Raw genomic sequence first — 27,743 nt, 5'->3', positions numbered from 1 at the left:
TAACTTGAGTAGTTGGGTCTCAGGGCTTTGGGCTGCCCTCCCTCGAGCACCCTCAGCTCCACCTTTGGGCTCTGCCTCCGAAGGTTAGTGTGGAGGCAAAGACAGTTCTCCTTTAAGCCCAAATGTAAACAAACAAAATGGCTGCTTCCCGCCCGCTGGAGCTCCGGGGAGGTGCCAAGAGATACTGGCTTACTCAGTCTCTCAATTAGTATCCCTGAATCGTGCACTCTCTCTGCAGGCGCCACTCACTCTGTTCCGTTTTCTATTTCCTCCCCGACTGAGTCGTGCATGTCTCAGTGTCCATCCCAGCGTGCGTTGGGGGAGGGGCGGCGGCAGCTGTGCCGCGGTGCTGGGCGAGTGCCCCGTCTCACCTCGGCTTCCAGCGCTGGTGCGTACACGCTCCTGCTGGTGTCCTGAGTCTCAGGCGTCCGCGTCCTCCTCGCGTGTCCACCCTGTCTCCCCAGTTTCAGGAAGGGCTTAAAAACTACAAATTCTGGTCCCTCTTTGAACCTTCCCTTAGTGGACCTTCGCTGTGCTCCCTCCCTCTCTATTCCGCCATCTTCCAGCCTCTCGGTAGATGTAAGTTTTAAAGTTATTAAGCTGATTTACTTTCTTTTCCAAATTTGAGTGAGTTTGTCTTTTTAAGTGCAGCTTGGTTTAGAGTATATATATATATGGTATATAGCTTACTTTTTACTAAATTCAATTTGGTTTTTCTCTCTCCCCTTTGGATCCTTCTTACTGTCACAATTTATTTTTTTAGATAAGAAGTAATATGCCACCTAAATATATAAGAAATGTTTTTAGAGACTATCTCTTTTCTGCTTAAAGAAGGGTAGTCTAATGTTTTAGATTGGTCCATTTAACCATTTACTATTTCACTGTGACCCAAGTTAAAATTCACCTTCTGGAAATTGTCTATTTTATATTGACTTATTCTACCTTTGCTATTGTAACATTAGTGTTTCCTTGAAGACATTTCCTGGCATGGCATTCCTCGTAATTTTTGAGTAGGAGTATTTGTATATGAAGATAATTCTTCTTTTTACTAAAATTACCTTACATTTTCAGATTGTATACCTTTTGTGGTTAAGGCTATATCCAGAAATCAATTATATTTATTTTGGAAGGAACAGTAGGTATTGTGATTTACAATACTTCCTGGAAACTTCAGCCCTCCATTCTCTTCTATACTATATACTTACACCAGAACACAAAGATAGAATAAATCTAATGGCACTGTCTATTTATAATAAGCCAGAATTTGTTTAAAGTGATTAAATATTTGGCTTTTAGTAACAGAAAATTAACCCAGAGTATATAAGTGTACTTCAAGTTTGAAAGTGGAATTAGAAGATGTTTATTTTGTTGCAAGATTGATTTTAATTCCATGAATAGTTTTTTCATAACATGTATTTTTAAAAAATTATTTATTTATTTGAGAGACAGTTACAGAGAGAGGGAGAGGCAGAGAGGAAGGTCTTCCATCTGCTGGTTTAGTTCCCAAATGGCCACAACAGCCAGAGCTGTGTTGAACCAGGAGCCAGGAGCTTCTTCCGGGTCTCCCACTTTGGTGCAGGGGCCCAAGCACTTGGGCCATCTTCCACTGCTTTCCCAGGCCATATCAGAGAGCTGAATCAGTAGAGGAACAGCTGGGACACAAACTGGCACTCATATCGGATGTGAGTGTAGAAAGGAAAAGGTTTAGCCTACTATACCACAGTACCATCCCTATAATATACATTTTTGATGAACATTTTGAAAACTCCTTGTATTAAGATTATTTTGAGGAAGGGATATTTTTCTTCTTCCTTAAGCAGATAATCTGTGTGTGTGTGTGTGTGTGTATATATGTGTGTATAAATATAATGCCATGTTGGAATCCCTAAGTCATTCACAGGGAAATTATCTTTGAGAAAGCTAGCTATTATTTGGAGATAGGATATTCAGTCACATAGTGCATTCATAAGTATGTAAAGAGTCCTGGATTCTAGTTATTGCTCTTGAGCATCATCATTTCTGATCTGTAGCAAAGTGATGAGACCTATTTAGTGAACAACTATGGGAGGAAAGATGCAGTATACTTCAGTGAATGGAAATACTCGTTTACAAATAATTCTAAAACAAAGACTAATAGTATGAAATGATAAATGTCCTGTGAGTTATTTGGCGGGTCACATATAAGTGGTATTTCTGTTACCATTTCTGAGCAATATTTGTTTTTATAATTATAATGAAAATTTATTTCATCCACAAATGTTTTTCTTCTTTATTTCTAGCCCTTTTTTCTTATATATATTGATTTTCCTTAAATATATTTTAATTTTTGATGTCTTCTTGAAGAGACTTATAATTGTCTTTATTTCTAGGTACATAACCACTGAAGCTATACAGGACACAGAGCCATCATCACCGGATACTCCAAAAGAGAGTCCCATTGTACAGTTAGTTCAAGAGGAAGAAGAGGAGGCAAGTCCATCGACAGTGACTCTTCTGGGCAGTGGTGAACAAGAAGATGAATCATCACCGTGGTTTGAGTCAGAGACACAGATATTTTGCAGTGAACTGACCACAATTTGTTGTATTTCTAGTTTTTCAGAATACATTTATCGATGGTGTTCAGTTAGAATTGCTCGTTATCGGCAGCGCAGCAGAATTGCTGTGAGTAAAGGAAAAGATTTAGCTCAACCACAGTTACTGTTTCCTGCAGAAACAGTAGATGTTTCAGTATTGCACCCACTGAGTGGAGAGTTGGACCGTAAGAGTGTGGACAAGGAAGCTGAAACTATTGTTCTTGGTGACTTAAGTAATATGCACCAAGCTGATTTGATGAATCACACTGTAGATGCAATAGAACTTGAACCAAGCCATCCTCAAACTCTTTCTCAGTCTCTTCTCTTGGATATTACTCCAGAAATCAATCCATTATCTAAAATAGAAGTGTCTATGTCTGTTAAACATGAGACAGAACATATACCATCCCAAGTGATTCCTCAAGAAAGTTCTGTTGAGGTTGATAATGAAATAGAAAAAAAGTCTGAGAGCTTTAGTTCTTTGGAGAAGCCATCTGTTATCTTTGAAACAAAGGTTCATGAGATGATGGATAATATTGTGAACGAAGACATGAGCTCTGTGCAGATTATCACAAAACTAACTGAAACAGTAGTGCCACCCATGAATACAGCCACTGTGCAGGACAGTGAAGATGGGGAAGCCAAAATGAACGTAGCTGACACACCAAAGCTAGTTTTGACTCCTGTTGTGGATTCTTCATTGCCTGAAGTAAAAGAAGAAGAACAGTCTCCAGAAGATGCAATTCTGAGAGGCTTACAGAGGACAGCCACAGATTTTTATGCTGAATTACAAAATTCTACAGATCTAGGATATGCTAATGGAAATCTTGTACATGGATCAAACCAAAAGGAGTCAGTATTTATGAGACTTAATAATCGTATTAAAGCGTTAGAAGTTAACATGTCTCTCAGTGGTCGCTATCTGGAGGAGCTTAGCCAAAGGTAAGCTTTATTCTGAGTTAACACAGTCCATTTCATCTGGTAAGTTAAGTATCTCTGTATGATCTGTGATTACAGGAGGAAATGATTTAACTATCTTATGATAGAATTGTAGTGAGTACAATTTTAGCTGGACAGAGAAAGCAAGCTATTTATATGATGACCAGTGTCTTAAAGAATTATTTTTTGGGGGTTGGTGCTATGGCACAGTGGGTTAAGCATCTGCCTGCAGTGCTGGAATCTGATTTGGGCGCTGGTTCAAGTCCTGGCTGCTCCCCTTCTGATCCAGCTCTCTGCTGATGTCCTAGGATCAGAAGATGATCCAGGTGCTTGGGCCCCTGCACCCGGGTGGGAGGCCTGGAGGAAGCTCCTGGCTTTGACTGGCCCAGCTCTGGCTGTTGCGGCCATTTAGGGAGTTAACCAGCGGATGGAAGACCTCTCTCTGTCTCTCACTCTCTCTGTCTGTAAGTCTGCCTCTTTAAGTAAATAGTTAACTAAATCTTTAAATAAAAATTACTTTTTTATAAAAACTATTTTATAACTACTACTTAGTAACAGATAACATCTTTATTATGAGGCTTTTAATAAGTTTGAATTGTCTGTACTCCCTTCCTCTGTTGCTTAACTTAGCTACTTCTGTTTGATTCCCAAAGGGTTCATGGGGAAAAAGTATGTAGGCTTTAGAGTCCAAAATAGAATTTGGTCAAATATCATTGAAGAATGTAGATAATTAAAGACAAAAAGTATACTGAATTGGATGATAGACAGTATTTGCAGTTTGCACTCTTTTATATGGGTCTTTGAATTACAGTTCTAGTTTTACTAATTTATATCCTTGTGCTCTTAAGTGCCAGAGGCAGTGCCAGGACATTTGTGCAGTGTCCCCATGCACAGGTTACATTTTTATTTTTATTTATTTTTGAAACTTTTTATTATTTAAAGATTTATTTATTTGAAAGGCAGAGTTAACAGAGAGAGAGGGAGAGAGAAGAGATTTTCCATCCACTGGTCACTTCCCAAATGGCTGCAACAGCTAGGGCTAGGCTAGGCGGAAACTGGGAGCCTAGAACTCCTTCCAGATCTCCCATATAGTTGAGCAGGGGCCCAAGCACTTGGGTCATCCTCCACTGCCCTTCTAGGTGGACATTCTAGGGAACTAGATCAGAATCAGAGCATCTGGGACTCAAAGTGGAGCTCGTATGGGATGTCAGGATGCTTGGCATTAGAAAGTGACTTAACTGGATGTGCCACAACTCTGGCCCTCCACAGTTTGCATTTTAAAAACTCATTAACTGCTTTCTTAATTCCTTACTTGTCCAGTGTTTGTCCTTAGCACTTCTCCCCCAACATTTTGTAATCCTGTAGGCACCAGGTATCCAGAGTTTTTAAAACAGCACTTATTAAATTGAACTGCCACAATAAGATGTTAGGGACTATTAAATAGAAAGGGGATTTCTTCCAAATTCATACATATAATTTATTGTTATATTGAGTGTGCATGTATGTATGCATATGTGCATGCATATTCACTTAGCTCCTTCATATCTGCTCTTGCTTCCCTGCCCTCCCTCCTTGCTCTCTGTACCCCAAGGGAACCACAGCAATCACAAAATTTTATATATCAGTAAGATGCAGAAAATTAACGTTGAGATAGCTAATAGTTCTTTATTATGCCTTTGTGTTTGTCTGTTGCACAGGCCGGAATAAGAGTTAAGAAAATTGAGTTATCTCAGTAAAAATCAGATGTATGTTTCAGTATTAAGTGAATATATAAAAAGTTAAAGCTATCTTGAACCAATTTTCACTCCTTAGGTACCGAAAACAAATGGAAGAAATGCAAAAGGCTTTTAATAAAACAATAGTGAAACTTCAGAATACTTCAAGAATAGCTGAAGAACAGGTTGGTTTTTTTCATCCGTTATTTACCTCTTATATCAATTTCTACTGACTCTTTTAGAATCTCACTGGTATAAAGAGTAAGAAATATTGGTTAATTTTTTTCCCCAGATAGCTGATGATTAAGCCTGTTACGTGATGTCATGTTTGGAAAGTCATCAACTTGTTAGTATCATTATCTTTTCTGCACAAAATTTTCTTGAACGTTGTTATATTGGAGTACATGTGTGTGGGTGTGTATGTGTATAGAAGTGCAGTGAACTTTTCTACAACTTTGTTAAACACTTCAAAATCCTGTGTGATATCCCACGTAGATAATCTTGTTGAGTGTAAATAAGAACAAATTTATTTCTTCTCTTTGATCTTTACACCTTTTAAATTTTTTTAAAGGTTTATTTATTTATTTATTTGAAAATCAGAGTTACACACAGAGAGAAGGAGAAGCAGAGAGAGAGAGAAGTCTTCCATCCGTTGGTTCCTCCCAAATTGGCCGCAATGGCCAGAGCTGCACTGATCTGATGCCACGAGCCAGGAACTTCTTCCGAGTCTCCCATGTGGGTGCAGGGGCCCAAGGACTTGCACCATCTTCTACTGCTTTCCCAGGCCATAACGGAGAGCTGGATAAGAGTGGAGGAGCAGGTGGATCTCAAACTGGCACCCATATGGGATGCTGGCACTGCAGGAGGCGGCTTAACCCACTATGCTGCAACACCAGCCCCTTAAATATTTTTAAAGCTTTTATTTAATGAATACATTTTTCATAGGTACAACTTTAGGAATATAGTGGTTCTTTACCCCATATCTGCCCTCCCATTCTGACTCCCACCCCACTTCCTATTCCCTCTCCCATCCCATTCTTCACTATGGTTTATTTGTAGTTTATATACAGAGCACCAACTCTATGCTAAGTAAAGATTTCGTTTGCACCTACATACACATATAAAGAACAGTTTGAGAACAAATTTTGCAGTTAATTCGCATAGTAAACTCATTAACGACAGAGGTTCTACATGGGGAGTAAGTGCATTTAACAATTAACTTTTATTTATTTATGACGTCAGTGATCATCTGAGGCTCTTGCCATGAGCTGCCAAGGCTATGGAAGCCTTTTTTGACCAGAGACTCCAGTATTTGGACAAGACCATAAGCAAAGTGGAAAGTCTCCTCTCTTCAGAGAAAAGTACCTCCTTCTTTGATGGCCCCTTCTTTCCACTGGGGTCTCACTCACAGAGATCCTTCGTGTAGGATATTTTTTGCCAGAGTCTTGGCTTTCTGTGCCTGAAATGCTCTCACAGGCCTTTCAGCCAGACCAGGAAGCTTTAGTGGTTGATTCTAAGGTCAGAGTATTATGTCATTCTAGGAGTCTGATGTTTATACCTTTTTATTTAATTTTATTTTTTCTTATCTCTTCGCTGGAGCAATATACTGATGCATTAGGACTGGTGATTATGTTAATTTTCCTGTCTGGTTGATTTTAAGGGAATGATTTCAGTATTGTACTCTTAAGTGTTATCACCCTGAAGACTTTTTATACTTAGGTTTTCTAAAAGGTTATTTGGGTCTAGGGGATAGTAAGGTGTGGAGACCTCAGATGAAGAGTTTAGTTAGTTACATCATACTGTATATTCACTGAACATTGTAATTGTAGTTTCTCCCTTGTTTTTATATTACTGCAGTTTGGGATTTCTTTACATGCTTTGAATACAAGTTCCTTGTCATATATGCTTTGAAGCATTTTTCCTAAGTCCAGTATTGGTTTTCTCGTTCACTTTACAGTGTACTTTGAAGAGCAGAAGCTTTCGATTTGTGGAAGCCCAGTTTATCAGTTTATCATTGCTATATGAAATCTTTGCCTAATGCAGAGTTACAAAGATTTTTCTATATTTCCTTCTAGAAGTTTTGTAGTTTTAGTTTTTTAACGGCCCATGTTTAGTTAATTTTTATAAGTTGCAAAGTATGAATCAAAGTTCTTTTAGGGGAGGGATGGTACTATTCATTAAAAAATCACTTGATCTTAGATATATGAGTTCTATTTCTGGTCTTTGTTTCCATTCTATTCTGTTGACATATTTGTCCCTTTTCATAAAGCTAATACTACAGTGTTTTGATTGCTGTAGCTTTATAGAAGCTCTTAAAGTCAGGTAGTGTTAAGTCCTTATTAAGATTTTTTTTGGCTATTCTAGCTTTTTGCATTTCTTCAGGAGTCTAGAATCATGTTGTAAGTTTCTACAGAATCAGCCTGTTTGAATCTTGGTAGGTATGGTGTGAAATTTACAGATTAGAGAATTGACATCTTAACAATAGTAAGTCTTCTGACCCATGACCATAGATCTTCATTAATTGTAATATAGTGGTTTCCCCTCCTCTGTATTTTTCTTTGCTTTATATGTTACATTCTAATTCTGGTTTCTCAAAGACTTGCATAAATAATTTTTAGTATTTTTTGTATCATTAACAACATGGAAGTAAATCTTGATTAGAAGCATTAATAGCAATTTATTAAATTTACAGCTTGTCTTTTAAGTGTTTATAATTCTTAAATTCATCCATGTCAAATGTGAATCAGATTTCTTTTTTTAAAAAGATTTATTTATTTATTTATTTGGAAGTCAGGGAAGGAGAGGCAGAGAGAGAGAGGTCTTCCATCCTCTGGTTTACTCCCTAATTGGCTGCAACAGCTGGAGCTGAGCTGATCTGATCTGAAGCCAGGAGCTTCTTCTGGGTCTGTCTACCATGTGGGTGCAGGGGCCCAAGGACTTGGGCCATAGCTGAGAGGTGGATCGGAAGTGGAGCATCCATGACTATTAACTGGAGCCCATATGGGGTGCCGGCACTGCAGGCACTGGCTTTAGCCACTCCACCACAGCGCTGGTCCCGTGAATCAGATTTCAAAACAAAGAACTTAATGAGTTGAATTTAGCACTTTAAAATGATGAAGTAGGATAGAAAGTACTATAGTGGATCACAGAGAAGTAAGTGAAACCTTTTGATACACTTTTCTATATTTTCCCCTCCCAAATACACATGTAAATAGCTGAAACTTAAAACTTTTTTTTTTTTTTAGAAAGATCTATTTTATTAACTTGAAAGAGTTACAGAAAGAGAGAAAGATCTTCCATATGCTCGTTCACTCTCATAATGGCCACAATGGCCGGGGCAGGGCCAAGCCATAGTCAGGAGACAGGAGCTTCATCCTGGTCTCCCATGTGGGTGCAGGGTCCCAAGGACTTTGGCCATCCTCTGCTACTTTTCCCAGGTGCGTTGGCAGGAAGCTAGATCAAATGAGGCAGCCAGGCTCAAACCAGCGCCAGTGTGGGATGCCTTTGTCAGGGATGACAGCTTAACTAATTACTCTACAACGCCATCCCCATCTTTTTTTAATCTAAAAGCTTAGATTTAGAGTAAAGTTTTAAGAGATTGTTGAACCGAGAACTTGAAATATTTTATTTGCTTTTTACCTGGCCAAAATTTATATATTTATTCATGAAGCACTTCCTATTACGTTTTTTGCTTTTGGGAGGAAAGAACTATATGATTTTTCCAGATTATTTTACTTGAATTGATAATATAGTTACTGTACAGGTAAAATACAAAGGAAAATAATTCTTAATCCTTTATTGTAGGATCAACGGCAAACTGAAGCCATCCAGTTGCTACAAGCACAGCTGACCAACATGACACAGCTTGTTTCAAACTTATCAGTAACAGTAGCAGAGTTAAAGCGGGAGGTAATTGTTACTACTGGTATTGTAAGACACAGTGCACATGTGGAGGATGTCATATAACAGGCTTATTACAATGTAGCTGGGACCTAAAACCTTTAACCAAACAAAATTATCATTTATAGAAAACTTTTGAGGATACTAAAATATAGCATTTTATAATTTATATCTTACCTATAAACAGCCATAAGGCTGTTCTGGCAGGCCTTTTTCAAACATTGCTACTAACAAAAAATTCTTATTTTCAGTTGTAAAGTCTTATAAAGTTGCCAAGCTGCAAAAATTAAAGTAATTCAACAAGTATTTATTTAGTAACCAATATGTAAGCCATAAACTCATACAGTCCTAGGTTGGAGGATCAATAGTGAAGAGTCTTTGGCCTTACAGAGTTTTCATTCTGGGGAGGAATGGAATGAATACATATGATAAATAAATAAACGCATGACAACCTTTCCTAGTTACAGTGCTGTGAAGACAATGAAATATTGCATTTAGGGTGGTGGTGATATTTGAGAAGGTGGCATTAGAACTGAGTGCTCAACTGGAGTTATCACCCACGCTACCTGTGATGGGAACAAACCTATTACTAGCAGAACTAAAGCAGAGGACCCAAGATTAGAAACTGTGATATATTTGAGGACAGAAAGAAAACTTATGGGCCTGGAGGGTTGATGATATTGGAAGGGCCTACTCAGATAAGGCTTTGTGGGCAATGTAGGGTTTGAATTTTATTCTTATTTATTTATTTATTTATTTGACAGGTAGAGTTATAGACAGTGAGAGAGAGAGAGACAGAGAGAAAGGTCTTCCTTTCCGATGGTTCATTCCCCAAGTGGCTGCCACAGCTGGCGTTGCACTGATCCGAAGCCATGAGCCAGGTGCTTCCTCCTGGTCTCCCATGCAGATGTAGGGGCCCTAGCACTTGGGCCATTCTCCACTGCCTTCCCAGGTCACAGCAGAGATCTGGACTGGAAGAGGAGCAACCAAGACTAGAACCGGGTGCCCATATGGGATGCCGGCGCCGCAGGCGGTGGATTAACCAAGCGAGCCGTGGCGTTGGCCCTGGAATTTTATTCTAATTATTGCAGATCATTAGAAAATAGTGAAATGATATGCATCACCTCAATAATACTTAAACTGAAGTTTCCTCTTGTTGCTTTGTGGAGAGTTGCATGATGGGGGACTAGCAAGAACAAAAGCAGGGAGGAAACCATTTAGGTTATTGCAGTAACCTCAGTGAGAGGATCCTGGAATAGGATTTTCTAAGTGAAAAATAATGTAAGGTTGTTGGATACAGGAGATATTTAAGAGGTGGAAAGAGTAAGACTTGAAGAAAGTTTGGGTGTGTGGGGATAAAGCATTAAAAATATCTCCAGATCTTTTGTTTAATTAATGTTGATTGTGGTTCAGTTTTATAAGAAGGGAAAGACTGGAAGAATGCACAGTTTATTTTTGCCCCTGGGGAAGAGGTAATGCAAATGTGACAAATTGTTAACAAATGGTTAATGTCAATGTATGTCACAGATGTTTCCATTCTGCTATTTTAAATTTTTCCATAGGTTTAAATGTTTTCAGAGAATTAGAGGAAAAAGAAAAACATTACTTCAATAGTTTATTTTCATAGAGCATGTTAATAGGCATATATGGTTTTGAAGCTTACTGAAAAATGTTTAAAATGATTTTCCTTTTGGTTAAGATACCTATATTTTTCTTAGTAGAATTTATTATTTAACTGTTCTCAGGTTTCAGATCGACAGAGCTATCTTGTCATATCTTTGGTTCTCTGTGTTGTCTTGGGACTGATGCTTTGTATGCAGCGTTGTCGAAACACTTCACAATTTGACGGCGATTATATTTCAAAACTTCCTAAAAGTAATCAGTATCCAAGCCCTAAAAGGTAATATCAGCATTATGTTTTATGATTTTTTCTACTATACTTTGTATATCTTTGACAAGTTTGAGCAAATAAAGGGACACTTATATAATTCCTTTGTTTGTATGGTTATTTTGAAATCAAAATGTTAAAAGCTATTGCAAATAGTGAAATAATCCTATAACAAAGAAAATGCTAGTAGTAGGTGTATAAAACCCTTTGAAATGTTTTGGGTGAGAAATATGCTGAAATGTGAAATTAGAAATAGAGTAGCTATTAACGTAGTACCTTTTAGACAAATTTTTAAAACATTTTTTGTAACTCAAGTGTTAATTTATAGTTAATCTGATGTGGTTTTCATAGATCTTAGTAGCCTCCCTCCACTTAGCCTTAACTAAAGAGTAAATTATATATAGTTTACTAATTCTGCCAAATACTAATTTTTCTTGATATATTAGGTGTTTTTCTTCCTATGATGATATGAGTTTGAAAAGAAGAACTTCATTCCCACTCATCAGATCCAAGTCTCTACAGTTAACTGGCAAAGAAGGTAGTTTTTTCTTTTATATAAGTATGTGGGTGTGGGTGTGTGTGTGTATAAACATGAAACTAGCTTACTTCTGGCAGAAGTATAATGTCAAGGTTGTGTTGATGACTATCTGGAGTAAAAAATGGATACGAGTAACCTTTATGTTTGTGCTGTCAGAATCAGTTTATCACTTTCACATCTGTGTTTCAAAAAGCCCAGAAGGTGGTAAGGGTTCATTAGTTCATTTAATTAGCAGTTAGTAGCTTTATCTGCACATGTTCCTGTTTAGAAGTATTTCTTTTTAGAAAGGGATGTTTGAGAAAGTTCAACAGGTATGGAAAACCCGAATGTGCTCCCATAGCACCCTGTGCTTATCTGCCTCTTCTTGTACAGGTAGGATCTCTTTTGTCTCTAGTGCAGGATTGTGAGGCACCTTCTGAGTAAAAATCTGGTCTTTGTCTTTTATAGCCTCAAACTCTGATGAGGTTTCATTGTCTAATGCTCAATACCTAGCATTTAAATTGAGTGTAAACTGAGTGACTATTTTCCTGTTTCAATATTCTTAAAATTAGTGCTTATTAAGAGACCTAGAAGTTTGTCTTCATAGCAATATTAAAGTAGCCAAATGAAATATGTGTTTTAATTAGGAGTGTTTTGTTAATTATTTGCTGTTGTTCTGTTCTTTAGAATTTTGTAACTGAGCAGCATGCTTCTGGGGATTAAATCATTCAAGTGATCATTCTTGCACTTCACTGGTTTGTTGTTACCTTAAAGCTTTCCAGACTTAACCCAGACATGTTTGTTTTTCTTAGGGATGATGAATCTCTTCTTCTTTCCTGCTTTTTTTCTTTTCATGGTTGATAGACTTTTATAACAAATTTTAGTTGAAATACTACATATAAGAAAATGTAATTATCATATGTAAAGCTTCAGGAATTTTCACAAACTGATCACACACATATATAAACAAAGCTGAAATGGAGAAGAACATTATCCAACACATGGGTCAGTATTCTGACTTCAAAGTATTATGAGATTCACCATGTCATTGAGTGTTATTGTTTCTTTATTCTCATTCCTATATAGTAATCCATTTTACAGATATACCAAATATTATTCATTTACACTTAGATTATTTTTATTTTGACCCTATTACTATATTACTGTATTTGGGTGAGCATATATATGAATTTTAGTTGGGTATACACCTGGCAATAATATTGAGATCACAACATATATGTGTGTTAGCTTTAATGAATGCTGCCACATAGTTTTCCAGGAAGTCATGAATTTTTCTCCTATCATGTGTGTGAGAGTTCTACTTGTTTCACATCCTAGTTAACATTTAGTAGTTTTGACCTATTAGCCATTCTGGTAAGCATATATGCATTCCTTATTTGATCTCTATTCATGCAGTTAACAAATATTTTACCTTCTTGAAATTTTTGGTTTTATCGTATATTAAGTGAAATTATGATTCTTTGTTGTTTCTCTTCTCTATCAGACTCCTTAAGGCCAAATAGAGTAGCCTTTGCACCTAGTAATAGAATTATTTCTGTTTTAAAAAGATGTGTTATCTTGGTTTATTTATTTATTTATTTTTGAACTTTTATTTAATGAATATAAATTTCCAAAACACAGCTTATGGGTTACAATGGCTTCCCTCCCACCCGCAACCCTCCCCTTTCCCGCTCCCTCTCCCCTTCCATTCACATCGATTCATTTTCAATTCTCTTTATATACAGAAGATCAGTTTAGCATGTATTAAGTAAAGATTTCAACAGTTTGCACCCACATAGAAACACAAAGTGAAAAATACTATGAGTACTAGTTATAGCATTAAATCACAATGTATAGCACATTAAGGACAGAGATTCTACATGAGGAGTAAGTGCACAGTGACTCCTGTTGTTGACTTTACAAATTGACACTCCTGTTTATGGCATCAGTAATCACCCTAGGCCCTTGTCATGAGTTTCCAAGGCTATGGAAGCCTTTTGAGTTCACCGACTCTGATCATATTTAGGCAAGGTTGTAGTCAGAGTGGAAGTTCTCTCCTCCCTTCAGAGAAAGGTACCTCCTTCTTTGAAGACCTGTTCTTTCCATTGGGATCTCACTCGCGGAGGTCTTCCATTTAGGTCTTTTTTTTTTTGCCAGAGTGTCTTGGCTTTCCATGCCTGAAATACTCTCATGGGCTTTTCAGCCGGATCCGCATGCCTTAAGGGCTGATTCTGAGGCCAGAGTGCTGTTTAGGACATCTGCCATTCTATGAGTCTGCTGTGTATCTCGCTTCCCAGTAGGAGATTGACTTTAAACCTGATTCTGTCCATTAGTTAAACTTGTTTTTTCTGTTTAAATTAAATCTTCTATAATTTTATCCTTCTTATACTTGCTCTATTTAGAGTTTCAAGCTCCTAAGTGAAAACAGAGTGTCTTCATTTCTTTCTTTAACATTACAGTAAAAAAGGTCATAACATAAAATTATCATCTTAACCATTTGTAAATGTGTAGATCATTAATATTTAGTTTTTCACATTGTTTTAAAATAGATAAATCTCCAGAACATTTTTATATGGCAAATCTGAAACCATATGCCCATTAAACAATTCCCCTTCTCCCCTCCTTTAGTCCATGGTAATCACTCTTCTGTTTTCTGTTCTGTAAATGTAACGGCTTTAGATACTGCATGTAAATCTAATGATACAATATTTATTTTTCTGTGGTTAGTGTACTTAGCATAGTGTCTATAAGGTTCATTCCAGTTATGTTAAGGGGACAGGATTTCCAATTATACACTTTTTACTTCTTTTTCTTTCCTAATTTATTTGACAAGGACTTCTAATGCTTTGTTGAATAGAAGTGTCATGGGAGGACAGGCATCCCTGGTGTGTTCTTGATCTTGAGGAAAACCTTTGCATCTTCACTGCTGAGCATGATGTTAGCTATGGGCTTTTCAAAAATGGTCGTTGTGGTTTTTTTTTTAAAGATTTATTTATGGGGGCGGAGCCAAGATGGTGGAATAGTGAGGCCACGCACCAATAGTCTGGGAAAATTTAGTTTAATAAAAGTGGAGTTACGGTAGCCTCAGAAAAAGGATCAGGAAAAAATTGCAGAGGAAACTCTTCTGGATCTAGTGGCTGTGACTCGGAGGACCTACTGGGAGAGCAAGGTTGCCCACCGCGCAGAAGCCAAGCCGCGGGAGCCGCAGGGTCTGCGCGTCAGTGCGGGAAGGGGAGTGGATGTGACACAGACGACCAGCGGGGAGAGCAGGGACGCCTAGGGCTCCGAGTCCACACATCGGCGCTGGAAGGGGAGGTGAGCTCAGTAACCGGAGATATTGACGGGGAATCGGCAGACAGAATCTAGAGGGAAGCGGGCTTTGAGGCGGGAAAGTTCACCAGACTGACTACAGGAGAGAAGGAAAAAAAAAAAAGAAAAAAAAAGGTGTTGGGGGGTACTGGTACAAACAAGTTTCTCTCTCTCCGCCAACCTTGCAAAAGCCAGCAAAAGACAAAGAGCAGGCCCCACTCGGGATATACATAACAAAGGGGAGAGCTAAGGCTACAATTCAGTAGCCTAACCCAGTGGGAGTCTGCAGCAGAAACTAAACCGGCACAGACTCTTTGGGTAGAAGCCAGAGATCTGAAGCTAAACTCAGCCGTGCGATATTACTTACCTCCTGAATAAATAAATAAATAAATAAATAGAGATTTACCATGCATAACCCAAGGGTGTCACCTTTGCACACCCGTAACCCGGAAGAACCAAGCAGAGCTCTCAGGCCACACCCATCTCAAGCCTCCAAGGCTCTTCCAACAGCAGGCAGTCCACTTAACACAGACATAGTATAAAATAAAAAAAATTAAAAATTAAAAAAAACACACAGTGAGGGAAGAAGAATTAACTATGCCAAGCAACAAACACAAAAATCGAGGGAACAAGATCAACGATGACACTATGACACCTCCAAATAAACAAAACACCTGAAGTCAAGATTATGAAGATGATGAGATAGAAGAAATGCAAGATACGGATTTCAAAAAATTTATGATAAGAACATTTAGAAGTTTTCAAAAGCAAATCCTTGAACTATAGAAATCCTTATTGGACAGGATTGAAAATCTCTCTCATGAAAATGAAATTTTAAGGAAGATGAAACGCAGAAACTAGTAGAACAGGAAAGTGTGATAGTGAAGAGAAATCAAAAGGAATTGAAGAGCTCAATAGATCAAATGACAAACACATTAGAAAGTCTAAAAAACAGAGTCAGTTAAACAGAAGAGAGAATATTGGACTTAGAAGACAGAGCACAGAAAAACATACAGTCAAACCAAAGAAAAGAAGAGGAAATTAGAAATCTAAAAATACTGTTGGGAATCTACAGGATACTATTAAAAAAAACCAACATTCGGGTTCTAGGAGTTCCTGAATGCATGGAGAGAGAGAAAGGATTAGAAGGCCTTTTTAGTGTGAAACTAGCAGAGAACTTTCCAGGTTTGGAGAAGGACAGAGACATCCTAGTACAGGAAGCTCATAGAACCCCCCAATAAACATGACCAAAAGAGATCCTCACCACGACACGTGGTAATTAAACTCACCACAGTGAAACACAAAGAAAAGATCCTAAAATGTGCAAGAGAGAAAGGTCAGATTACTCTCAGAGGATCTCCAATGAGACTCACAGCAGACTTCTCATCAGAAACACTACAGGCTAGGAGGGAATGGCGAGACATAGCACAGGTGCTAAGAGAGAAAAATTGCCAGCCCAGAATATTATATCCTGCTAAGCTCTCATTTGTGAATGAAGGTGAAATAAAGACCTTTCATAGCAAACAGAAATTGAAAGACTTTGCGGCCACTCGTCCGGCCCTGCAAAAGATACTTAAAGATGTGCTACACTCAGAAACACAGAAACACAGCCATCAATATGAAAGAAGGTAAAGGAAGAAAACCTACCAGTAAAAGAGCATGGGAAGCTCAAAGCATATACTAGAAAATATCTCCGGGAAAATGGCAGGGCAAAGTCACTACATATCAATAGTCACATTAAACATTAATGGTCTTATCTCTTCAGTTAAAAGACACCGATTGGCTGACTGGCTTAAGGAACAACACCCAACTATTTGTTGCCTACAAGAAACACATCTCTCTAACAAAGATGCATGCAGACTGAAAGTGAAAGGTTGGAAAAAGATATTCCATGCCAACAGAAACCAAAAAAAAGCAGGTGTAGCCATATTAATATCAGACAAAATAAACTTTAATACAAAAACTGTTAAGAGAGACAAAGAGGGGCACTATATAATGATTAAGGGTTCAATTCAACAGGAAGATGTAACTATTATAAATGTATATGCACCTAATTACAGGGCACTGGTCTGTTTAAAAGATATGTTAAGGGACTTAAAGGGAGACTTAGATTCCAATACAATAGTAGTGGGGGACTTCAATACTCCACTCTCAGAAATAGACAGATCATCCGGACAGAAGACCAACAAGGAAACAGCAGATTTAATTGACACTATTGCCCAAATGGATCTAACAGATATCTACAGAACTTTCAATCCTACATCTAAAGACTTTACATTCTTCTCAGCAGTGCATGGAACCTTCTCTAGGATTGATCACATACTAGGCCATAAAGCAAGTCTCAGCAAATTTAAAAGAATTAGAATCATACCATGCAGCTTCTCAGACCACAGCGGAATGAAGCTGGAAATTAGCAACTCAGGAAACCCTAGAAAGTATGCAATCACATGGAGACTGAACAACATGCTCCTGAATGAACACTGGGTCATTCAAGAAATCAAAAGAGAAATCAGAAACTTTCTTGAAGTAAATGAGGATAACAACACAACATATCAAAACTTATGGGATATGGCAAAAGCAGTATTGAGAGGCAAGTTTATAGCAATAGGTGCCTATATCAAGAAATTGGAAAGGTACCAAATAAATGAGCTTTCAGCACATCTCAAGGACCTAGAAAAACTGCAGCAAACCAGACCCAAATCTAGTAGGAGAAGAGAAATATTTAAAACCAGAGAAGAAATTAACAGGATTGAATCCAAAAAAAATTACAAAAAATCAGCCAAGCGAGAAGCTGGTTTTTTGAAAAAATAAACAAAATTGACACCCCATTGGCCCAACTAACTAAAAAAAGAAAAGACCCAAATCAATAAAATCAGAGATGAAAAAGGAAACGTAACAACAGACACCACAGAAATAAAAAATCATCAGAAATTATTACAAGGACCTGTATGCCAGCAAACAGGAAAATCTATCAGAAATGGATAGATTCCTGGACACATGCAATCTACCAAAATTGAACCATGAAGACATAGAAAACCTAAACAGACCCATAACTGAAACAGAAATTGAAACAGTAATAAAGGCCCTCCCCACAAAGAAAAGCCCAGGACCAGATGGATTCACTACTGAATTCTAACAGACATTTAAAGAAGAACTAATTCCATTTCTTCTCAAACTATTCAGAACAATCGAAAAAGATGGAATCCTCCCAAATTCTTTCTATGAAGCCAGCATCAACTTAATCCCTAAGCCAGAGAAAGATGCAGCACTGAAAGAAAATTATAGAACAATATCCCTGGTGAACATAGACGCAAAAATCCTCAATAAAATTCTGGCCAATAGAATACAACAACACATCAGAAAATTCATCCACCCAGACCAAGTGGGATTCATCCCTCATATGCAGGGATGGTTCAACATTCGCAAATCAATCAATGTGATTCACCACATTAACAGACTGCAGAAGAAAAACCATATGCTTATCTCAACAGATGCAGAGAAAGCATTTGATAAAATTCAACACCCTTTCATGATGAAAACTCTAAGCAAATTGGGTATAGAAGGAACATTCTTCAATATCATCAAAACAATTTATGAAAAACCCACGACAAGCATCCTATTGAATGGGGAAAAGTTGGAAGCATTTCCGCTGAGATCTGGTACCAGACAGGGATGCCCACTCTCACCACTGCTATTTAACATAGTTCTGGAAGTTTTAGTCAGAGCCATCAGACAAGAAAAAGAAATTAAAGGAATACAGATTGAGAAGGAAGAAGTCAAACTATCCCTCTTTGCAGACGATATGATTCTTTACTTAGAGGATCCAAAGAACTCTACTAAGAGACTATTGGAACTCATAGAGGATTTGGCAAAGTGGCAGGATATAAAATCAATGCACAAAAATCAACAGCCTTTGTATACACAAGCAATGCCATGGCTGAGAAAGAACTGCTAAGATCAATCCCATTCACAATAGCTACAAAAACAATCAAATACCTTGGAATAAACTTAACCAAGGACGTTGAAGATCTCTACGATGAGAATTACAAAATCTTAAAGAAAGAAATAGAAGAGGATACCAAAAATCATAAAAATCTGCCATGCTCATGGATTGGAAGAATCAACATCATCAAAATGTCCATTCTCCCAAAAGCAATTTATAGATTCAATGCAATCTCCATCAAGATACCAAAGACATTCTTCTCAGATCTAGAAAATAATGATGCTGAAATTCATATGGAGGCACAAGAGACCTCGAATAGCTAAAGCAATCTTGTACAACAAAAACAAAGCCGGAGGCATCACAATACCAGATTTCAGGACATATGCAGGGCAGTTGTAATCAAAACAGCATGGTACTGGTACAGAAACAGATGGATAGACCAATGGAACAGAATTGAAACACCAGATATCAACCCAAACATCTACAGCCAACTTATATTTGATCAAGGATCTAAAACCAATTCCTGGAGCAAGGACAGTCTGTTCAATAAATGGTCCTGGGAAAACTGGATTTCCATGTGCAGAAGCATGAAGCAAGACCCCTACCTTAAGCCTTACACAAAAATCCACTCACCATGGATTAAAGACTAAATCTACGAGACACCATGAAGTTATTAGAGAACATTGGAGTAACCCTTCAAGATATTGGCACAGGCAAAGAGTTTCTGGAAATGACCCGGGAGGCACAGGCAGTCAAAGCCAAAATCAACTATTGGGATTGCATCAAATTGGGAAGTTTCTGTACTGCAAAAGAAACAGTTAGGAAAATGAAGAGACAACTGACAGAATGGGAAAAAATATTTGCAAACTCTGCAACAGATAAAGGGTTAATAACCAGAATCTACAAAGAGATCAAGAAACTCCACAAAAACAAAACAAACAACCCACTTATGAGATGGGCCAAGGACCTCAATAGACATTTTTCAAAAGAGGAAATCCAAATGGCCAACAGGCACATGAAAAAATGTTCAAGGTCACTAGCAATCAGGGAAATGCAAATCAAAACCACAATGAGGTTTCACCTCACCCCGGTTAGAATGGCTCACATACAGAAATCTACCAACAACAGATGCTGGCGAGGATGTGGGGAAAAAGGGACACTAACCCACTGTTGGTGGGAATGCAAATTGGTCAAGCCACTATGGAAGTCAGTCTGGAGATTCCTCAGAAACCTGAATATAACCCTACCGTTCGACCCAGCCATCCCACTCCTTGGAATTTACCCAAAGGAATTTAAATTGGCAAACAAAAAAGCGGTCTGCACCCTAATGTTTATTGCAGCTCTATTTACAATATCCAAGACCTGGAACCAACCTAAATGCCCATCAACGGTAGACTGGATAAAGAAATTATGGGATATGTACTCTTTAGAATACTATACCGCAGTCAAAAACAATGAAATCCAGTCATTTGCAACAAAATGGAGGAATCTGGAACACATCATGCTGAGTGAAATAAGCCAGTCCCAAAGGGTCAGATATCATATGTTCTCCCTGATCGGTGACAACTGACTGAACACCAAAAAGGAAACCTGTTGAAGTGAAGTGGACACTATGAGTAAAGGTGACTTGATCAGCATAGCCCTGACTGTTAATGAAAAACTTAATACATTATCCCTCTTAGTATTTTTTTTGTCTGTTCTACTTAATACTACTGGTTTAATTCTGTAATTAATACACAGTTATTCTTAAGTGTTAAAATTTAACTGAAATGTGATCCCTGTTAAATATAAGAGTGGGAATAAGAGCGGGAAGAGATGTACAAGAGATGCTCAAGCTGACTTGCCCCAAATGGTAGAGTTAGAAACATACCAGGGGATTCCAATTCAATCCCATCAAGGTGGCATGTACCAATGCCATCTCACTAGTCCAAGTGATCAATTTCAGTTCACAATTGATCATAATGAAAGGACTAAGAACCAAAGGGAGCACATAAACAAGTCTAGTACCTGCTAATACTAACCGATAGAATAAATAAGGGGGAGAGCTATCCAACATGGGAAGCGAGATACACAGCAGACTCATAGAATGGCAGATGTCCTAAACAGCACTCTGGCCTCAGAATCAGCCCTAAAGGCATTCGGATCTGGCTGAAAAGCCCATGAGAGTATTTCAGGCATGGAAAGCCAAGACACTCTGGCAAAAAGATCTCTGTGAGTGAGATCCCAGTGGAAAGAACAGGTCTTCAAAGAAGGAGGTACCTTTCTCTGAAGGGAGGAGAGAACTTCCACTTTGACTATGACCTTGTCTAAATAAGATAAGAGTCGGAGAACTCAAAAGGCTTCCATAGCCTTGGAAACTCATGACTGGAGCATAGGGAGATTACTGATGCCATAAACAGGAGTGTCAATTGGTAAAGTCAACAACAGGAGTCACTGTGCACTTACTCCTCATGTAGGATCTCTGTCCTTAATGTGCTGTACATTGAGATCTAATGCTATAACGAGTACTCAAACAGTATATTTCACTTTGTGTTTCTGAAAATGTGGGTGCAAACTGTTGAAATCTTTACTTAATGTATACTAAACTGATCTTCTGTATATATAGAAAATTGAAAATGAATCTTGGTATGAATGGAAGGGGAGAGAGAGCGGGAAAGGGGAGGGTTGCGGGTGAGAGGGAAATCACTGGGGTGGTGGGGTGGGGTGGGGAAGCCAATGTAATCCATAAGCTGTACTTTGGAAATCTATATTCATTAAATAAAAGTTAAAAAAAAAAGATTTATTTATTTATTTGAAAGGCATAGTTACACAGAGGCAGACAGAGAGAAAGAGGTCTTCCACCTCCTGGTTCATTCCCTAAATGGCCTCTATGGCCAGAGCTGGGCCGATCTGAAGCCAGGAGACAGGAACTTCTTCCAGGTCTCCTACCTGGGTGCAGGGGGCTGAGCACTTGGGCCATCTTCTACTGCTTTCTCAGGCCATAGCAGAGAGCTGGATTGGAATTGGAGCAGCCATGTCTTAAACTGGCACCGGGATGCCAGCACGGCAGGCTGTGGCTTTACCATCTATGCCATAGCACTGGCCCCCAAAAATGGTCTTTATTATGTTGAAGTAGTTTCACTTTATTACTAATTGATTTTTTTACTCATCATGTAAAGATGTTGAATCTTGTCAAAGACCTTTTCTATTATCAATTGAGGTAATCATGTAGTTTTGTCCTTCATTCTGTTAATGTGATGTATTGATTTATTTTCATATGTTGAACCATTTTTGTATTCCAAGAATAAATCCTATTTGGTCATGGTGTATAGTCCTTTTAACATGCTGTGATGTTGAATTTGGTTTACTCATATTTTGTTGAAGATTTTGTGTGTTCATAATGGATATTGGTCTATAGTTTCTCTGGCACTACCTTTGCCTTTTATACCAGGATAATGCTGACCTTGTAAGATGAGATTGGAAGTGTTCCTTCTCTGCAGTTTGTTTATAAAAATTTTAGGAGAAGTTTTGTTACTTCTTAAATGTTCATTAGAATTCTCTGATTACGCCATCTGATACAGGGTTTCTCTTTGTTAAGAAATTTTCAATTACTGATTCAGTCTCCATGTTATTAGTCTGTTCAGATTTTCTGTTTCTTCAGAATTCAGTTAGATAGGTTATATGTTTTTAGGTATTCATCCATTTTTCTAGGAATTTATCAAATTTGTTGGGGCATAATTATTCTTGTAATTCTTTTTTATTTCTGTGGCATCAGTTGTAATGTATCATTTTTATTATTAAGCTTAGTGCCTTGTATAAAATTGATATGTATTTATATGGAATTGGCAGATTATGTAATTCGTTGTCTAATAAACATTTGACATTGTGTGGATTTATATGATCCAGGTAGTAGCATTAAGTCTTCTCTTTGTGTCCTTTCTGTCTCCTCAATTTGTGCCTTGATGATTTTCAGCTCTTTCTTTTGTTGACCAACCAAATGGAATAAAATTGTTTTGGTTTTGAAACATTTTTTTTTTTTTGTAATGTAAGAGAAATACAAAAACATTCCTATGTAATTAGAAAATTAACTTTCATGTAAATGATATCCTGGTGTAAAAGTAGCACATGAATGGCACTCTTGCTGTTTGTTGTCTCCGAAGTAATTGCAAACATTTCTTTGCTTGCATCTGAACCACTCTTCTGGGAGTATCTCTAGGAATATTACCTCTATTTGAAGTTGCTGGGGCATAGCATGTGCTTATCCAAAGTTAAGACATAATGGCAAACTTTTCTAAAATGATCCTATCAATGTTTGCTTCTACCCAGACTATGAGAGTTGCTATTGCTCTATATTCTTGCTTATACTCCAGACTGTCAAGTTTTAAAATGCTTGTTAACTTTGTTAAAGATATAATTTGAATTTACTTATTAAAGAAGTTAAGCATCTTTATTATTAAACTTTTGATCATTTGGCTTTACTAAGCCTTTGAAAATTTTTCCTATACTTTTTTCCTGTTTGTATTTTACTTACTGGTTTACAGATCTGTTTAAAAAAGATTTGGATCCTGTGCTTGTTGATTGAATATGTTACAGGTGTCTTATTTCATTGTGAGATTTATCTTTTTACTCTCTTTCATATGAAGTCTTTTAAATAAGAGATGAAGCTCTTAATTTTAATATAATCAAATCTGTGGATGTTTTTTCTTTTACGGTGGTGCTCTTTATTATTTAAACTGAATTTTTACTTCAAATTTATGGATAACTATATCCTCCTGTATTTTCTCTCAAATGTTTATTTTGTGTAATTTTTAGATCTTAAATCAACATGTAATTGGTTTTCTGTGTATGATGCTAGACAAGGGTTACTATATACAATTTTATCAGAATATCAGTTATCTCAGATTTGCTGCCTTATTGGCTCTCTGCATTCCCAGGTAAATTTTAAACAACCTACTAAATGTTCCATTAAAAAATAATATTAGGCTTTTGGTTGAGATTACTTTAGCTTTACAAGTCAATTTGGGAAAATCATTGATATATCTCAGTTGATTTTGTGTGTATATGTGGTTATTGCTTATGTGTAGAAATACAGAAGATTTTGGTGCTTTTGAGTTCCACTGTGTCCTTATTAATCCACTCTGCCTGCTGAATCTATTTCTTATTATAGAATGTTAAAGTCTTAACTATTCATCTATTTTTCTTTGCATATATAATAGTTTTTGCTCCAATTATTTTGATGCTCTGTGGTTAAGGTGCATACATAAAAGTGGCATCATGTCTTTTTGGAGTATTGACCCCTTTTTCATTATGTAATACTCCTGTGTATCCCTGATAATTTTCCTTTATCTGAAGTCTGCTGTCTGTGAAATTCATGTAGCATTCCTGCTTTCTTTTGATTGTATTAGCTTAGTGTGTCTTTCTGTATTCATTTACTTTTAACTTGTGCACATCTTTGTATTTGCAGTGGGTTTCTTATTTATAACATATAGTTGAGTTTTTTCATCTCTTTTGACAGTTATTTTTTTTAACTAGTATAGTTAGACTTGATGTTTAAAATGATTATTCATATAGTTAGGCTGATAGCTACATATTTATTTCTGCTTTTCATTTGTTACTTGTGTTCTTTGTTCTTTTTTTTTTTTGTCTTCTATACTTTTTATGCCTTTAGTGGTTTTAATTGAGTCTGTTATATGATTCCATTTATCTTCTTTTTTAGTATATCAGTTGCCCTTAGAGTTAAGAACTAGCCCAAGTCCATTTTAAGATAACACTATACCTCGTCATAGGTTGTGTGAATACCTTTTAATAACAAAATAATCCTAATCCTCTCTCTTCTCTATTTTAAAAAATGTTTTTATTAATATAAAGAGAACAGATTTTATGCATTCTGTAGGTACATTTCCAAGAAGAGAACCATACTTTCCCCACTGCCCTGTTCCCCTCTCAGTCTCCCTCATCACTCCCTTCTCTTCATCAATTTTTATAAAGATGTAATTTTAATCCACTCTGTATTCACTGGCTCGATTCACCACTAATCATAATATTTAACAAGTAAAAAGTAAGAAGACCACAGTTTCACGGGAGTATGAACAAGGACTAAAAGGCAATCAATCATATTGCAAAATGGTCGTTTCATTCCTATACATTTTTTATATTCTATATTAACTTCCACATGTCAGAGAAAACTAATATTTGTCTTTTTGAGACTGCCTTATTTTGTTATTCATAGTGGTTTCTAGTTACATCCATTTTGTTGTAAAAGATAGGATTTCATTGTTCTTTATTTATTTATTTGATAGAGTTACAGAGAGAGAGGGAGATCTATTTCATATATACAGATTTAGGAACTTAGTGATACTTCCTACTCTACCCTCCTTCCTACCCATGCTTCCATCCTTCCTCCTCCTACATAATCTCTTCTCTCTCTTAATTTTTATAATGATTTACTTTCAGTATACTTTATACTCATAAGATTAACTCTCCACTAAGTAAAGAGTTAAACACATAGAAGAAAAAAAAAATGTTCCTCAACTGTAAAGGCAAGGGCTGTAAACAATCATTGAACCTCAGACTGTCAATTTCACTCCTATGCATTACATTTTTAGGTACTCTGTTAGTTACTACAGATCAGGGAAAACATATAGTATTTGTCTTTTTTGGACTGGCTTATTTCACTAAGTATAATGGTTTCTTGTTGCATCCAATTTGTTGTAAAAGATGATTGCATTCTTTTTTTAACAGCTGAGTAGTATTCCACACCATATGTGTGTGTGTGTGTGTGTGTGTATGTGTGTGGGTGGGTGTATATATATATATATACACATGTATACATACATAAACCACAATTTCTTTGTCTAGTCATCAGATGGTGGATATCTGGGTTGAGTCTATATCTTAGCTATTGTGAATTGGACTGCCTTAAACATGGGGGTACAAATATGCTGATTTCATTTCCCTTGGGAAAATTCCCAGGAGTAGGATGACTAGGTTGTATGGTAGATCTATTTTCAGATGTCTGAAGAATCTCCATACTGTCTTCCATGATGGTTGTACTAGTTCATATTCACACCAACAGTGGATTGGTACCTTTTTCTGCACATCCTTGCCAGTATTTATTCTTTTTGATTTTTAGATGATAGCAATTCTTTTTTTTTTTTAAGATTTTTTTTTTGTTTTTGTTTTTTGTTTTTTGTTTACTTGAAAGGCACAGTTACAGAGAGGGAGAGGCAGAAGGAGAGAGAGTGATCTTCCATTGGCTGGTTCACTCCCCAAATGGCTGCACCTGCCAGGGCTGGGTGACTTGAAGCTGGGAGCCAGGAGTTGCTTCTGGGTTTCCAACATGGGTGTAGAGGCCCAAGGTTGTGGAATATTGCCCACTGCTTTCCGAGGCCCATCAATAGGGAGCTGGATCTTAGGTGGAGCAGCCAGGACTCAAACTGGTGCCCTTATGGGATTCCAGTATCACTGGTGACAGTTTTACTTGCTATACCACAACTCTGGCCAGGTATGATGGCAATTCTGACTGAGGTGAGGTGAAAATTCATTGTGGTTTTGAATCGCATTTCTATAATGCCTAGTAATCCTGAACATTTTCTCATGTGTCTGTTGGCCATTTGTATTTCATCCTTTGAAAACTGCCTGTTTGTGTTCCTTGCCCTTGCCTTAACTGGATGATTTGTTTTGTTGCTCTTGATTTTCTTGAGCCTGTTATGTATATCCTAGATATTAATCCTTTATCAGTTATATAGTTTACAAATGTTTTCCCCCATTTTTGTGATTCTCTCTTTAACTGTTGTTTCCTTTGCAGTGCAGAAGCTTCTTAGCTTGATGTAATCCCATTTGTCTGTTTTTTCTTTATTGCCTGTGCTTCTGGGGTCTTTTCCAAGAAGTCTTTGTCTATGTCAATGTCCATCACAGAGTTTCTTCAATATTTTCCTCTAGTGTCAGGTATCAGGTCATAGATTCAGACCCTTGATCCATTTTGAGTTGATTTTTTTTATAAGGTATAAGGTAGGTATCTTATTTCATATTTCTACATGCATGGATCCAATTTTCCCAGAACCAGTTGTCTTTGTAAAGATTTATTTTTATTTATTTGAAAGACATAGTTAGAGAGTTAGAGAGAGAGTTGGAGGGAGAAAGGGAGGAAGAGGGGTGGTATCTTCTATCCACTGGTTCATTCTCCAGATGACCACAATGACCCCTAAACCTTTTAGGTACTCTATTCGTTATCATAGAACACAGAAAACATACGGTATTTGTCTTTTTGAGACTGGCTTATTTCACTAAGTATAATGGTTTCCATTTATATTGTTTCTGTTGTATTTCATTTTTTTCAATTGAATAGTACTTCACATTGTATCTATACTATAATTTCTTTATCCAGTCCTCAGTTGATGGGACATCTGGGTTGATTCCATATCTTAGCTATTGTGGATTGAGCTGCAATAAACATGGGGGTACAGATCACTGTTTCATATGCTGATTTCATTTGTGTAAATTCCTAGGAGTGGGAAGGCTGGGTTTATGGCAGGTCTGTTTCAAATTTCTGATGTATTTCCATACTGACTTCCACAGTGGCTGTACCAGTTTACATTCACAGCAACAGTGGATTAGGGTACTTTCTTTGACACATCCTCATCAGCATTTGTTGTTTATTGATTTCTGTATGAGAGCCATTCTAACTGGGGTGAGGTGAAACTTCATAGTATTTCAGGCTAGTGGTCCTGAGCATTTTTCATTTGTCTGTTGGCCATTCGAATTTCCTCTCTCTAAAAATGTCTGTTCACTACTATCGTGTAGTAGGCTAAGCCTCTGCTTGTGGCGCCAGCATCCTGTTTGGACACTGATTCGCGTCCCTGCTGCTCCTTTTCTGATCCACTCTCTGCTTATGGCATGGGAAAGCAGTGGAAGATGGCCCAAGTGCTTGGGCTCCTGCACCCTTGTGGGAGACTCAGAAGCAGCTCTGGGCTTTTGGCAG

At 37.3% G+C, this 27,743-nt stretch overlaps 1 protein-coding gene across 9 annotated transcripts in view; it reads left to right on the top strand.

Moving 5' to 3' along the window:
- Window positions 1–27,743, top strand: part of SUCO (SUN domain containing ossification factor) — a 123,395-nt gene that overhangs the window by 82,682 nt on the left and 12,970 nt on the right. For all 9 annotated transcript variants that reach the window (XM_089299533.1, XM_070077348.2, XM_051857109.3 and 6 more), the window contains 5 exons: window positions 2,370–3,515; window positions 5,325–5,412; window positions 9,032–9,136; window positions 10,873–11,027; window positions 11,462–11,553. In XM_089299533.1, the coding sequence (XP_089155659.1) occupies window positions 2,370–3,515; window positions 5,325–5,412; window positions 9,032–9,136; window positions 10,873–11,027; window positions 11,462–11,553 (1,586 nt within the window). The remainder of the gene's footprint in view (window positions 1–2,369; window positions 3,516–5,324; window positions 5,413–9,031; window positions 9,137–10,872; window positions 11,028–11,461; window positions 11,554–27,743) is intronic.

This window comes from Oryctolagus cuniculus, chromosome 7, assembly GCF_051225735.1.
Source record: "Oryctolagus cuniculus isolate XC-2025 breed Fujian yellow rabbit chromosome 7, ASM5122573v1, whole genome shotgun sequence".
In the NCBI taxonomy this organism is placed as follows: Eukaryota; Metazoa; Chordata; class Mammalia; order Lagomorpha; family Leporidae; genus Oryctolagus; species Oryctolagus cuniculus.
The sequence above is the reverse complement of the archived record's forward strand: the minus strand, read 5'-3'. Positions and strand labels throughout refer to the sequence as shown.